General features: G+C 36.8%; 1 protein-coding gene across 1 annotated transcript in view; it reads right to left on the bottom strand.

The window, feature by feature from the left end:
* Positions 1-16,320, bottom strand: part of ZYG11B (zyg-11 family member B, cell cycle regulator) — a 59,018-nt gene that overhangs the window by 19,719 nt on the left and 22,979 nt on the right. The window contains exons 5-11 of the mRNA XM_068961537.1: positions 10,810-10,950; positions 8,341-8,517; positions 7,370-7,434; positions 4,441-4,540; positions 4,176-4,226; positions 1,704-1,865; positions 1,546-1,593 (exon numbers count right to left, since the gene is read on the bottom strand). Coding sequence (XP_068817638.1) covers positions 1,546-1,593; positions 1,704-1,865; positions 4,176-4,226; positions 4,441-4,540; positions 7,370-7,434; positions 8,341-8,517; positions 10,810-10,950 — 744 coding nt within the window. The remainder of the gene's footprint in view (positions 1-1,545; positions 1,594-1,703; positions 1,866-4,175; positions 4,227-4,440; positions 4,541-7,369; positions 7,435-8,340; positions 8,518-10,809; positions 10,951-16,320) is intronic.

The following is a 16,320-nucleotide window of genomic DNA, read 5'->3' on the forward strand; positions in this document are numbered from 1 at the left end:
CATTTCATAATGATAAAGGGATCAATTAAGAGGGCGTAGCAATTCAGTTTTTGAACCTAATAACAGAGCTTCAAAGTACAGGAAGCAAAAACTGATAGAACATGATAAATGCTATCTAACAGAACAAGTAGGCAGAAAATCACTAAGTCTATGGTAGACTTGAATATCAACCAATAGACATATATAGAACACTCTAACAAAAGCAGAATATTCATTCTTCTAAAGAGCACATGGAACATTGACCAGGAAAGACCATATCCCAGGCCATACATGTCTCAATAAATTCAAAAGGACTCAAAGTACATTCTCTGATCATGAAAAATTAAACTAGAATCAATATCTCAAACTATTGAAAAAATTCAATCACAAAGTAAAGGAAAAAGATAACGGAAGGAAGCACATCAAGATGTATTAACATTAATTCACAGAAATGAAAATAAAAGAAGGTTGGGGACAAAACCTGATACTTTTAAAACACATTTCTGCACTGTTTTACTAGGTATAGTAAGCATGTATTCTTTAAGAAATTTTTTTTAAAAGCAATTTTAAAGCCCTATGTGATCTTTCTGAATATTCAAAATAAATTCCCCTTTTCCTCTTTATAATGACTTGAGCCAAATTCCTATCTAATAATCCTATGAACCAGGAATAAAACAATCAAATACTGTAATTTACTTAACATGTCCCTATTACTGGGCATTTAGATAGTTTTACATTTTCTGCTTTATTTAACTAAATCTATAGTAAACAGATACTATAGGTTTTTTTTAGGTTTTGTTTCTGTCTTTTGGCCACAACCCACTGCATGTGGGATCTCAGTTCCCAGACCAGGGATCAAACCTATGCGCCTGCACTGGCGGCACGAAGTCCTAACTACTGGACCACTAGGGAAGTCCCTAGATAGTCCTCTTTAAATGCCAGCCCTCAGCTTTCGCAAAAATCCATCTCTCATACTTCGGCATCTAGAAAATAAACATTAATCTACTTTTCTTTTACAATTTACTAACCTATGCCTCCTGTGATCTAATTCCTCAAGAGCAGAGGTCTGCTCTAAAACAGCCTTTACTATACAGGCACTTCTGTTTCAGTGATTAAAAGTGATAAAATATCTAATCCTCCTCTGTGTCTCAAAATCCTAGAGGGCTCCCTTTAACATATTCAGTATACTTATGGAATACCTGATTTGTTAAACAGTTGTTTAAGTAGTAATCATCAATTACCAGACATAGAATCTAAGAATATTTGTAGATTAGTGATATTTTTCATGAGATCCTTTTTTTTCTGATTATACAAGTAAAACATGCTCACAGTGAAGCTTTGTACTATACCACAAAATATAAAGAAAAGTATGTAATTTATATTCTTCCTTTTAGTATGGTGAAAATCTAAATATGTAACTTTGTAGCCTGCTTTTTCCACTTAATTATATTGATATATATTTTTAACATCATTATGTGTTTACAAACAGAGTAGCATTTTTCTATGTAATACCTCAGATGGAAAATAATTACAGCTTGAACTTAGCAGGAAATGCTTGTATCTTACCAAAAGTCCTAGGACTTTCTGTTGAATGGATGACTCAGTTGGGAATGACTATAAAAAGAAAGAGATATCTATAACTAAAGAACCAAATATAATAAACAAATGCTCAAATCAATCAATAAATGAATGTCCAAAGCTGTAGGCTAAATTCCCATTCTAACCTCTAGAACCCTCATGAAGAGTTCTAACCCTTGATTTTCAATAAAGTGTCTGCAAGTGGTTGGAGATTCATCTGTGAGGTTCCAAAGTGCACTCAAAGTAAACTTCAAAGTAGTGTCCACTGAATTTTGATTGGTTTTCTGCTTCACTATTTGAAGAAGTTGCTGAAAGAGGAAAATAGAATTTCTAATTATTGAATTGTTATTATAATTAGTGGTAATAACATGGACTAACAAACCCATGAGGATTAGTTTCATGGGTTCAAACATTTCCTATAAAGGTTTTTACAAGTGCAACGAACAGCCTATTGGATTAGACTTTTCCTTTTACCAGAAAAAAATAGAGGATTTTCATAAATACTTCTGTAATATTCTGATCCCTTCTACAAGAAAAAAAGGATTTTCACAAATGCTTCTATAATATTCTGATCATACCTATAATCTAATCGCCTGTAAATAAAATGAAAAGCAAAATGATTAAAACTTAGGATCTACTATGTTACCCAAGAGGTCACAATATATACTCACTTCAGATCCTGGGATAAAAATGGTGGAGGGAATGAAGGGGGAATGAATCCAATACTTACTACATCTCAGCAAATTATATCCTATATTGTAATGCTGTCGTCCTCATTTTTCAGAAGAGGAAATTGAGTCCGAGTAATATCAAGTAATTTTATCATAGCCAACTCAGTAAGAGAAAGTAAGAATTGGAAGACCTAATTCTCTCTAACCCCATGTTTTCCTTAAGAAAAAAAGAAAGAATGAACTATATACAGTAGTAAGAGAATTAAAGTCTAAATTGGATTTAAATAAGATAATAGCTTTGAAATTCCATTTGTAAATTATTTCTATCATAGCTTTAAACCTAAGAAATGTAAGCTTGAAAAATGAATATTTTAAGACCTACATGGGCCATCCATAATTCCATTTTTAGTTTACACTTTTGGGGGTAAAGGGAGCTCTGCTAAAACAGATACAAGTAACATTAATGAGTACTATTATTTAAAGTTATATATAAAATGGAAACCCACTCCAGTATTCTTGCCTGGAAAATTCCATGGACAGAGAAGCCTGGTAGACTACAGTCCATAGGATCACAAAGAGTCAGACATGACTGAGCGACTTCACTTTCACTTTCACAATGATGGAAAAAATTTTTAAGAAACACAAACATCTAGTTGCAATTATGTAACTTAATAGCATAGTGGCCAAGAGTGTGGCACTAGAATTGGGCTATCTGTAAATTAAGGGCTTAAAAAAAAAATTGGCTAGCATCACCATTACTACTACTACTAATTCCTGCTAATTGCTACTTAAATTAAACTTAATTTTCTCCCAAAGCATATAAATGGACTACTTCCTTATAATCTTTGAATACACCTCTAGCCAAAATTACTGCAACTCATACAGAGCAATAAAAAGTCATATTTAAAACTGTCATCCCTGGAAAGAGTAAAAATAAATAAAATCAGCAGCCTTTTCTACTCATCTAACATATGTGTTGTATTTTGTGCTAGGAACTTAGTACATTCCTTCAATCTTTCTTTCCTTTTCAATCTTCCTAACAACTGTATAAAGCATTTTTTTATTGCTTCAAAGAAAATGTAGGTGACTTGCATGAAATCACATAGCTGCTGAGTGACAGAACTGGGAATAAGGCATGATTTCAACTTAGTCTCTTTAAAGCTTTTAAGTTTTCACTGTTCACTATATTAATTCCTCAACTGAAGCAAACCAAAATCATATATCAGCTATTTACATTAACTTTTCCCCTAAAGCATCTAGCAAAGTCTTACAACTGTAATAGAGATGCCACATTTTTTTAATAAATAACAAAATCACAGAACTATGTGAACTAGATAGGAATTAAGGTTTATTTAGGCCCCAATGGAGAAGGCAATGGCACCCCACTCCAGTACTCTTGCCTGGAAAATCCCATGGACGGAGGAGCCTGGTAGGCTGCAGTCCATGGGGTCGCTAAGAGTCGGACACGACTGAGCAATTTCACTTTCACTTTTCACTTTCATGCACTGGAGGAGGAAATGGCAACCCACTCCAGTGTTCTTGCCTGGAGAATCCCAGGGACAGGATAGCCTGGTGGGCTGCCGTCTATGGGGCTGCCCAGAGTGGGACACGACTGAAGTGACAGCAGCAGCAGCAGCAGCAGTAGGCCCAAATGGTCCAGGTAATGTATCTAAATTCACACAGTGAGTTTACAAGTTAGACCCCGGGTCATCTGATTCCTAGTTCAGGACTCTTTCCATCTCCTGTTAAAGAATAAAGCTGCCCCAATGAAGAGAAATTAATACATTCACTTAGAAGTAACAAACTTTTGAAATATAAAATCTCAGAAGATAGGCAAGTACTGGGGGGCACCAGTACTTGGTGAAGTACTGGCAAACACTGAAGATAAGCAAACACTGCCTGAGAATAATGAAAATGAAAACTGTTTAGGGGTCTGCATAGACTTACCCTGACAATGAAGAGCTCAGCACCAAGCTGGGCTGTCTGTTCTGTAGAAAGCTGCAAGCAAGCAGAAGACAAGGTAAATGTCCAAGGATCTACTAGTGTGAGTTTAATATGATTCACTGTAATAGACTCCAAAAGTCAGACCAGAACCTCTGATCAACCTGGAATTCTGCAATACTGAATGCAGCTTGAATAAGTTAACCTGGTTTACTAAACTGTCAGGAGGAACAGTTTCCTACAGAAAATTATAAAACATGAGTTCAGGTACCTTGGCAGCCAGAATGGAAATAATAGCAACCGCCATCCTCTGCATGTTTTGATCCTCATGGTTGCAGAGCCACTGCATGACAAGCTTGGCCGCTTCAAACCTGAAAACACACGAAGAGTTTCATGAATTAACCCTGGAGGCCCCAGGAATAGTTTCAGAGCTCCAGCTGGGAACTGATGCTACAATTTAGGTGGGTGAGAAAAAAAAGGAAAGTTCCTCCTAACTGATAGAGAATAACAAGTACACTTAGTATTTTGGAGATGGTATTATTAATTCTGACAACACTGTAAAGAAACAGAGAGTTTGGAAAATATGGTCAAAAATATCTGACATTCATCTTCTAGAGGTATACCATATTTCTATTCTGTAGTGATAATAATAATTTTAAGTATTTTCCGGTTCCCCCTCAGTACTTAGCACAATGGGAATACTCATTCTTTTACTCAAAAACATTTATTCAGCTTCTTCTTTGTGCCAGATATTGTTTTGGGTGCTAGAGACAGATTAGTGAACAAAACAGAAAAATATCTCTACTCTTACGGAGATTACACTCTAGTGGGGAAGACAGGTAATAAGTAAATAAGTAAAGTATATGGCATGTTTGGGTACTGACATATGCTAGAGAAAAAATAAATAAAACAGGAAAAGAGAGGATATGATATATGGAAACTTTATTAGTCTCAAAACATGTCCATATATATCAAATAATATAACCTAGTATTAAAAGTTAAAAGTGGATTCTGAAGTTCTTTGAATCTGGGGGTTGGAATTCTAGCTCTACCTAACGTTAATGATAACAATAAAATACATTGTTTTATCCTGTGAGGCAATGTAGTCACGTCATTAAGAACATCATACAATTTGGAATCAGCCTGGATTCAAATATCATCTTCACCATGTACTAACTTTGGGACCCTGGGTAACTTTCTTCATCTCTCTGAACTTCAATTTTCTTGTCTGTAAAATAATACAGTCTATTCCACAAGACTGTTGTGAGGATTATATCATATCACACATAAAGCTCAAGACTTCGTACAGACCTTGGCACATATCAAACTTTTGATAAAAGTTAATTTTTACTAGTATTGATTTCCTCTGTGCCTTTACTTGTGCAGTTCCCACAGAACAATCAACGCGGTCAATTTTCAGTTTCAAGGCAATATGACATGGATATAAAAAGCAGAAGCTCTGGAGTCAGTCTGGATTTAAATCTAAATTCTGCTACTTACTATCTTATCACCTTGAGCAAGCTACTAAACTTCTCTGTGCCTCTGTTTCCTCATCTGTAAAATGAAGATTACAAGAGTAACAATTTCACAGGACTGTTGCAAGGACGAATAAGCATACCTAAAACCCCTAGCACAGTGTCTGGCAAGTGCTTCATACATTAGTTATTATTTTTATTATCTTAATGCCATCACTAAAATGAAATCTTTAATGATCACCAAGCCAATGAAATCTTTCTGTCCTTGCTTGGGGGGCCAGTACATTCTGTCATCCTCTTCTATGAAAGACTGTCTTCTGTTATACTCCTAATTCATTCATTGATCCATCCATCAAACAGCCCCACTGAAGTACTAAGCACGAGAGGCAAATATTAACCAATCTCTGTCTCTTACCACAAAGGAGCTCAATTCTAGCAGACTGTATTCACTGGCTACATCAAGGGCAAACAACAGCCCACCTCAAGTGATTTTATAGCTGTGGGCCTAGCTGTCTGTCTTCCGAAGTTTTACTGGAACAGTTATCCCCCCCCCACCCTTTTTTTTGTTGTTAAAGTGTCTATGGCTGCTTTGGAGGTATAATGGGAGGATTAAGTAGGTCCAACAGAGACCCTATGGCTCATGAACCGGGAACATTTAATATCTAGTCATTTAAGGAAAAGTCTGTCAACCTCTGGGGTGGTTTATAAGTTTCTTTAGGAGATTATGTGTTTTCAACCCATGACTTCATGTGATCAATGCAGATGCTTAATATATTTATAAAATAAAATTCAGTAATCTTTAGATACATGTGAAAGTGTGTTAGTCATTCAGCTGTGTCCAACTCTTTGTGACTCCAGGGACTGCAGTCCACCGGGTTCCTCTGTCCATGGAATTCTCCAGGTAAGAATACCGGAGTGGGTTGCTACTTCCTTCTCCCAGGGGATCCTTGTGACCCAGGGACTAAACTCAGGTCTTCTGCATTACAGGCAGATTCTTTACCATCTGAACCAATTATTTATTTCAAATAGTAAATGGAGTACCTCATTCCATCAGCATGTCAGATAACAGTGTACTATTACCCAAATAAAAGTAAATCACTATAAAATTGCTGCTTGAGAAATATACTTCTCATTAAATCATAAAGTATAAATTTATTTTTGAAAATACCATCACTAAAAAATTATATTTTAAAATAGTAAAATGAAAAAAAAAAATTAGCTCCCAAATCACATCTTACAAAATAAGGAAACCCTTTTTACTCACTGGAATCCAGCTATATGGTCTCCCTTAACCTCTGCTTAAAAGGTTTCTCCTATAATTCAGTATCAAATAACTATAATAATACAAGGCATGATACAGGGAAAAGAATGCTGGAGCTAAAACTAGACTTGATCCTTTCTGGCCTTGCAATCACTAGTCACAAAACAATGCGCAAGATACTGAATCTCTATATGCTTCAATTTCTTCAGCCTACAACACTGTGCATACATTCTTAAAACTATAATCAGTACAAATTCTTATGCAAAGAGGTATGAAAATAGAATCTGCTCTCATGAATATCAAAGCATTAAATTACAAAAAGTAGATTCAGCATTCTATAAAGTGATACACAATCCCACCTACTTGATTAACTGTACACTAGGAATATCCTAACTGGTAAGAAATGACCCAAGACAGATTTCTAAAATTCCATTTTGTCCCATAGTTCTGGTGCTACCACTTGCCTGTTGAATGGAACATCTTGAAGAATTCGGTCACTGCAAAGTGAAAGGAGGCAATTCTTCTGTAACTAAGAACCAAAGAGAGAAAAAAAATCCTGAATAAAATATTGTTTTGTTAGATTCTATTAAAAAAAAAAACATTTATAAAGCATAACATGTCTTAGAACATTTATTCTGCTCACCTATGGTTCAAAGACTTCCACTGGACCCACATAAGTTTATTTGCACATTTTTAAAATCTTTTTTATTAGATGAGAAATAGGGTAATAAACTGGATAATTCCAGCTAATCTCCCTTCCTTCTGGTGGCCCTTGGATGGGTCCTATTTTGTTCTCTGTTCACCTGGCTTCCAGAGTCCATGAAAACCAAAGGCTAAAACTCATCTAGTTTGGCAGCTGTTCTCAATGAGGGAAGCTGGCTTTAATGATCCACTCACCAATCTGGGTTGCCAATTTACTTAGTTTTGGGTCTCTGAGTATTTTCTACTAACTTGCCAACTCATTGTTAAATTTTAAGAGTTACAAATATAATTCAAGCAGCATTTTTAGTTTTCATCCAAAGAACAGGACAGGTTTTGTAGACTACCTATACTGATAGAAACAGAAAATCCATGTCTTATTTATTTCTCTATTCCTAAGCACTGAGTACTGAACCAATGTCTGGCTCAGAGCAGAAGCTCTACACCTAATCCTGTACGCTGAAATTATCACTAACTCAAGGTCTAGGTGCAATAAGTTTTACATGGCTTGCATTATTTCCCACAATGTTTGGACTGAAATACTTTTAGGTGAGGAATGCATTCTTTAGTATTCTACTTCTCTATCGCCCTGCACTCAGTCACACCACAAAACTTATTACTTCACAGCCTCCAAAGGAATTTCCAGCTTTGGTCTACTAAAATGAACTGTATGGAGGTAGGAGATGGGTAGTAGACACTAAAAAGACCATTTGAATGTGAATTCCCATATGCTTGCCTGCTGGTGGTTGGGAAAATGTTCCATGGCTTTGAGCAGCAAATGGGTCACATCGGCCAGGAGTCGGACAGGCATTCCTGCAGCAAGATCCTGCTTGGTTAAATTAAATACACAGGCGCTTGCAGCAAGCTGCACTGGCAAATTCATAGGGTGGTTTCTCATCCCAGTAACCACAAGCTGAAAAGGAAATGAGTTCTCTTAATCCAACTTATAAAAACATATAAGCCCTCTTCATATAGCAACGGAGAAGATAATGGCAACCCATGCCAGTACTCTTGCCTGGAAAATCCCAAGGACAGAGAAGCCTGGTAGGCTACAGTCCATGGGGTCTTCAAGAGTCAGACACGACTGAGCTACTTTACTTTCACTTTTCACTTTCATGCATTGGAGAAGGAAATGCTAACCCACTCCACTATTCTTGCCTGGAGAATCCCAGGGACAGGAGCCTGGTGGGCTGCCATCTATGGGGTTGCATAGTGTTGGACACGACTGAAGCAACTTAGCAGTAGCAGCAGCAACATATAGCAACATTACTCTTTTGATCTGAAATAACTTCTAAGATATATTAAGTATATTTTTTATCCTTATGTGCAGAGCCTAGGACATAATAGTTATTCACCTACCTGGTCAAGGGAGGTGTCAAGTTGTTCATGTCCAGAAATTTTTCTGTAATGTTAATGAATCTTTTCTATTCAGAGAAAACATTTTAGTATTTCCTAGACATAGTTCGGTCTGGCCTGTTTTATGCCAAGCACTAAACAAATTCTTACTGACTTGAAATAGACTAAACCAGCAGCAAACTTCACTTTCAAATCCCAACATTCAGTTCCTTAAGAACACTGCTAAAATTAAAATATAATAAAATCCATTTACTTCCCTCTGGCCTAAATGACTAACTAAATAACTTCTCCCCTTTTCCTCTCTCCTCAAATCGCCAACAAATCCTCCCCATTCCTCATTACTGACTGAAGATCTTACTTCCAGTTACCCAGAGAAAACTGAAGTGACTGTAAAAGAACTTCAGATTCTGGCTTTTACACGTACCTCCTTGCCAGCATACACAGGAGCAATTGCTGTGTGCCTGCCTGTTACCATAAATGACCTCTAGGGGCTCCCCTCTAAAGTTAATCCCTCCACTTCAATGCTTGATTCTTCTCTTCTCATCTACTCAAGGACACTGCTTCAGCTGATCTCCCCTTCCAACTCCTATACCAGATTTTTATTCTGTAGTCAATCATTCACACAGCATACAAACAAGGTGTTTTTTTCTCCCATCTAAAACAAAACAAAACAAAACCCACACACATCCTCAGCCAACTACCACCTTTTCGTTTGCTTCCTTTTGCAGGAACTTCTTAAAAGAATCACATTTCTCTCTCCACCATTCTCTGAATGAATGAATGAGTAAATATTTCAGATCAGGACTACGGGTCTGGCCCTTTGATACTCAAGTGCACAGTAACCAAAACCAAAAAATTATAGTGCATATACCCAGCACCAATATCCTCTGGTACGTACACAGGAGGTGGCAGAAGCTGCAGCCAGCATCCCAGGACTTAAATGCTACTGCTTCCTACCCAAACACCCTAGTTTCAAAAGTTTAAGAAACCGGGAGGTTAAGTCATTTCTGGCTCTGCCACTAATTTATGGTTATTTAACCTCACAGACCCGCAGGTACATAATCTATAAAACAGAAGATAAAACTTCTCTCTTGGGACTGTTGTGCCCACTAAAAGAGGGACCAAATATAATACAGTCCTATACTCACTAGTTTCTAAATTAAATGTGTATAAGGATTACCTTGAGGGATTATTACAGTGTAGATTCCTGTATCTTATCCAGCCCTACCGAATCTAAATTTTCTTGGAATGAGGTTCACAAATATGCTTTTTAAAATAAGCAATATTCCAGACTTCACGTGGCTAGAGGACCACATTCTGACAAAAAATGCCCCACCCAATCAACAAAATTAAGAATCCTTTTTTTTTCCTTCAAAAACTGTCTTGGGTAAAATATCTTAATTGGAGAATAACACAGATTAGTTACAAAAGCACAAGAGGTTCATAAATAGCATGGAAAAGTGCTTTATAAAATCCCAATACTGTATTTCTTTAAAAACCATATATGGAAGCAACACATAGCTAATATACCAAGTAGTGTCCTGATTTGAGTCATATACTCTATTTTCTACCACAGCTGGTAAAAAGATATCACACTGATTACTGGTTTTAGATAGTCAAATATGAACTTGAAGGCATTTATATTGTTTAAATGAGATTACTATAAAACTTCAGTAACACTATACAGTTATCTCCTCTCATTCTCATTTATGGCTAAAAGCAGAATTATACATTATCAATCTTATAAAAAAAAAGACTAAATGCAGATTTTCACCAATTTTCTTCACAAAACCGTCATCTATCTAGGAAGGTAATTTCACACTTCTCATATCCAGTTTCTTGTTCTTACCTTTAAAATTTCTGGCTTTGTTTTTTCCATCACATGAGTCAGGCTAAAAAGGTGAAATAGAGCTTCTCGGACAAAGAAGGCCCGTTCACTGTACCTTTTCAATGCTTCTGCAATCTGAGTTTCATTGGCTTCTCCAGACACCTTTGAACACAGCCAGAAGATGAGCTTTTAGGATTCTTTTCACCCCTCCAACTGTCTCTATCCAAACATCATTTGTGTGGATGGCATCCAGGATAGTTATGTAAAGCTTGAAACAAATGGCTATGATTATTTTCCAACCCATCCAGAAAAGTCACCCTGTGAAGGTATACATATGCTAAACAGATAAATATTAGATAGGCTCAGACCCCAGAATAAGTCTATGGGTAAAATTTTCTATACTGTACCTAAAATAAATCTCAAGATATTTAACTCTATTTATAAGGTCTTACTACACATGATTAGGCTTCTACTGCCTCTTAAGGTAACCCTCTCGCCCTAACTCACAATTTAGTAATGACAGTGGCCTTTTTTTAATTTTTATAGCAATGTGTACATGTCAATCTCAAACTCTCAATCTATCCTTCTCCCCCACACACCCTACACTTACCTTTCTGATCCTTCAATAAGCCAAGCTCTTTCCCAGGAAAAAGCTACTAAGTATAATGTCCTCTCTGACTGAAATTTTCCTCTCTCTCTTTACATAATTTCTATTCATCCTTCTCACTTCAAGTTAAATAATACTTCGTTAGAGAGGCCTTCTCTGACCCACCAATCTAAGTCAGGTCTTCCTGAAACATCACCTTCATAGCCATTACCATAATCCCCTTAGTAGACTGATCTATCCACTGTACCCCTACAGGCAGCACTGTTTGCGGCTCAGAATAAGCACTCAATAAATATTTATCAAATAAATATATTAATTGATTCTCCCAGATTTATCAAGGGCCCACTCAGCATTAAAAATTCTGTTCAAAAGTAGGTTTATCCTGGAATTTCCCGTTTATACAGGTTAATGTAGTTATCGTAAGTGAAGTGAAATGAAAGTCGCTCAGTTGTGTTCAACTCTTTGCAACCCCAGGGACTATACAGTCCATGGAATTCTCCAGGCCAGAATACTGGAGTGGGTAGCCTTTCCCTTCTCCAGGGGATCTTCCCAACCCAGGGATTGAACCCAGGTCTCCCACATTGCAGGCAGATTCTCTACCAGCTGAGCCACAAGGGAAGCCCAACTGTGATTCATATAGCACTGGGTAGCCAAATGTATATAACAAGAAATGGCTTTTTGGAAAAGTAATCCAGTAATAAGTAAAAAAAGAAATTATTACAGTATCACCATGATCCTCAGTGAATTAATGGAACTAGGTGTTGAATGTCAACAACTGCTAATAAATCACAGAAAGAAAAACAACCAGACATTATGTACTCCCTTAATGAAAGAACATAAAACCTAAGTGTCCTGCCAAAGGGATTAAACATGAGTTTGACTAAGTCCTCACATCCGGCTACCAACCTGCAGAAAATATAGTCAATATGCACCACAAACATACAATCGAGAAAACCTAGACTGAGGGAAAGTCTACAGACCAAAGGGTCAGATTCTTTAATACACAAAGTATAACGAAAAGAAACGGATAGAGAGGGAATTTTATAAAAGATACTGAAAAGACGTATGATTTTGAAAAGTGGGCAAGGTTAACTAAGTGCCTAGAGGTAAATGGTTGGGCTGCAAAACTATGTAAAACTATTTAAAAGAGCAAGGAAAAGATTATCATCAGAGTCAGGACAGAGATTACTTTTGTGGGGAAGGAGGAAGTTGTGATCAGGATGGGGCATGTGAAAGAGCTTCAGGGTAGCTGCCAAGTTCTATTTATCAACCTGAGTGATGATTTCAAAATGGTAAAAAAATTAAAAATAAAAAAAACCCCAAACCCTACTGTTTAGAGAGGTATAATCTTCTCACTAAGGTGGAAGATTATCTTTTTTTGGCAGCACCATTATAAAGGTAACACAAATATAAATACGTTTAAAATATATTACTTAGTAATAACTATGTTCATATGGGTAATGAATATGCAGCTTTAAGAAAATGAAGGGCTGTATCACAGCTAACAGTTTAACCACTGATAGGATATGCTACAAAGGTCTAATAAGAATTAGACTACAGTACCGATGTGTGTGAAAGTGAAAGTGAAGTCACTCAGTTGTGTCCGACTCTTTGCAACCCCATGGACTGTAGCCTACCAGGCTCCTCTGTCCACAGGATTTTCCAGGCAACAGTACTGGAGTGGATTGCCATTTCCTTCTGCAGGGGATCTTCCCGACCCAGGGATCGAACCCAGGTCTCCCGAATTCTAGACAGACGCTTTACTGTTTGAGCCACCAGGAAACACACACAAAGATATGTGTGTACCAAGTGACAAAAAGGTATATACTGAGCATTTGTAAGACTGTGGGAATAACAATGGAAGTTTCTTTACAAAATGTTTTTATACTATTTATGTATAATATAGGCTTCTTTGGAGGCTCAGTGGTAAAGAATCCACCTGCCAATGCAGGAGACACAAGAGATATGGGTTTGATCCCTGGGTGGGGAAGATCCCTTGGAGAAGGAAATGGCAATCCACTCAAGTATTCTTGCCTGGGAAATCCCATGGACAGAGGAGTCTGAAAGGCTTCAGTTCGTGGGGTCGCAAAAGAGTCAGACATGACTTAGTGACTAAACAACAACAAGAATGTATAATATACATACATAAACATTGATTTTGACTATGTATTCACATATATAAGCAGTTATTGAACAATAAAAATTTTCCTAATGTTGAACTCTTTTTGAATCACTCTGAACTTTTTCTTAGATTTTAGATTTGGAAAGACACTGAACTATCAGGAGAGCTAAAAAAAACTATAAGAGGGAAAACACACTAACAATAATCTTCATCAGACTTCATTTATCCACATTTGGTTGATTACAATCTTATATGAAATATAACCTCAAGTTACCTTTAAATGTAAAATTACAGAACTTTTGTTACTGGAATATAAATAATCTGAACCAAATTTCATTGGCCTGTATATTTTTTCAGTAGTTAACACTTCTTGAGCCCCTACTCAAATCAAGCAATCTGGCTCCTCAAACTATATGCATCTTCATTTCAATCAATTTCATATGCTAGATCAAAAAGAAGAAAACAACAACAACAAAACAAACAACCGTCTGTATATACTAGTTTCTGCAATCTATTTAAAACAGAAAAAATGTCCTTTACCACTAAGTTAAACCTTATTAATATTTAAAATATGGATGAAACTAAATGTATATTCTAAGGAAAGACTTTCTTGTAGCACTCAGCACATAACTCTATTACAGAATTTCTCACAATTGATTAAAGCTATTTTTAAACTGTCTGTCTCTTCTTCACTGGATCAGAATTCCTCAAGAGCAGAAGCACTAGCTCAGACATCTTTAAAAAGTACGTATTAAGTCTTAGTTCAAGGGAGAAGTCTAGGTTAGAGATATAAATTTAGGAATCATCCTAAATTTAGGATGATTCGGCATATCAGTTTGGGGCCTGAGAGATTTAGGAAGAATCAATAAAGGAAACTGAGAGAAAGTCCAAAAAGTACAGAAAAAACAAGGTCAATCTGATATCCTAGAAACTAAAGTTTAAAAAAAAAAGGTTATTTCAAGAAGGAAAGATCAACTATGTCAAAAGGCATTTAGACCAAATGAGATGAAGGCTGAGAATACTGGGTTTAACATATAACCAGTGGTTCTGAGGAGTGAGGCAGCCAAAAAACGTAAGAATCTTAATTGTGGGATAGCGGAAGGTTGAGGGAACTGATGGTTACCAGCGAGCAAATAAGGTAGGGAAACAAAGGTGACAGAGTTGGTAATTCTAGGTAAGAAAGCCCTCTGTGCTGGGACTAGAAACAGAGTAAGCGGAAGAACCTCACATACAGGCAGAGATGTAGGCAAAGAACACACCCCAGCCATGACCCCTAAGAGAATCATTCCCTCACTGCAGACAACGCCTCCCTCACAGAGTCAAGAGATCAAAACACACGAGATACATCAAAGTGGAGAAACCAAACCTTTGTTCTCTGAACCACCCACTAAAAGCACCAGATAATGCCTCATAAGGAATACTGGGGAGTGACACTGTCTCTACTGAAGTCAAGTGAAGTGAAGTCGCTCACCCACTAAAAGCACCAGATAATGCCTCATAAGGAATACTGGGGAGTGACACTGTCTCTACTTTACTGAAGTGAAGTGAAGTCGCTCAGTCGTGTCCGACTCTGCGATCCTGTGGACTGTAGCCCACCAGGCTTCTCCGTCCATGGGATTCTCCAGGCAAGAATACTGGAGTGGGTTACCATTTCCTTCTCCAGAGGATCTTCCCCACCCAGGGATGGAACCCAGGTCTCCCACATTGGAGGCAGACGCTTTAACCTCTGAGCCACCAGGGAAGCCTACTTTACTGAGGCATGTAAAACCAAAACTGTCAAACTAAATTAATTTAAAGCATCATAATATTAAAATAATCATTTCAGACCCATTTTTCAACTTTGCTAACTTGGAAAATTTTTAAAAAGGAGACAGAGCAATCTCAGCTCTCTTCTCTTAACATGACCTATTATTTTTCAACTCTCAAATTACTAGTCAAATAAATAATCTAAAATAAACATCAATTTTTATGTACAGGTGAATAAAGGGCAAAGTTCCAATGATCTCTATCTTTTTAAAAAATTATTTTAAAACAATGATTCTCCATTTTGGCTACATATTAAAATCACCCAAGAAGCTTTAAAAAAAACTGATGCCTCAGTCCCACCTCCCTACAGTGTTTCTGATTTAATTGCTCATTACTTAGATGATTTTTTTAATTAAAAAATTTTCCAGCTTTATCAAGATATATATTATAGATACATAATGACAAATACATTATGTAAGTGTAATGTGTAAAACAATGATGTTGTACATGTAAATACCGCAAAATGATCATCATGATACAGTTACTTAACATACCCATCATCTCAAATAATTACACTCCAGGTAATTTTAATTACAGTCAGGGTTGAGAATCACTGGGTTGACAGAAGTGGAAACCAGATGACAGCAAAGCAGGTGTTTTCTAGAGTCAAAATTTCAAAGCAATGATGTTCCATTTGTAAAATCAAACTCATTTCACAGAGGCACTGTATAATGTACATGTCTACTAGCCTCAACTGAAAACCCTGGGTAATTCACTCTAGGGTCTGTTGGTGCTAAGAGCAATCAGCAAAAATCATACTGCTCGGGAATCATAGCTACTGGAGGATCTTTGCCTTGAGAAGATTACTTAGTGCCGTGCGCTAGGGACACATTCCTCTCATCCTTGAGGACTCAGATCAAGCTCACCTCCTCTGGGAAATCCTTCCTAAACTCCCAGTACACTGAGATTTCTTCCCCTTTGATATTTACAATTCTTTACTGACCCATTTCTTAGGCAGACAAGTAACACTAACATAGTAATTTACATTTTTATGCTG

Source organism: Capricornis sumatraensis, chromosome 2 (assembly GCF_032405125.1).
Source record: "Capricornis sumatraensis isolate serow.1 chromosome 2, serow.2, whole genome shotgun sequence".
NCBI lineage: Eukaryota > Metazoa > Chordata > Mammalia > Artiodactyla > Bovidae > Capricornis > Capricornis sumatraensis.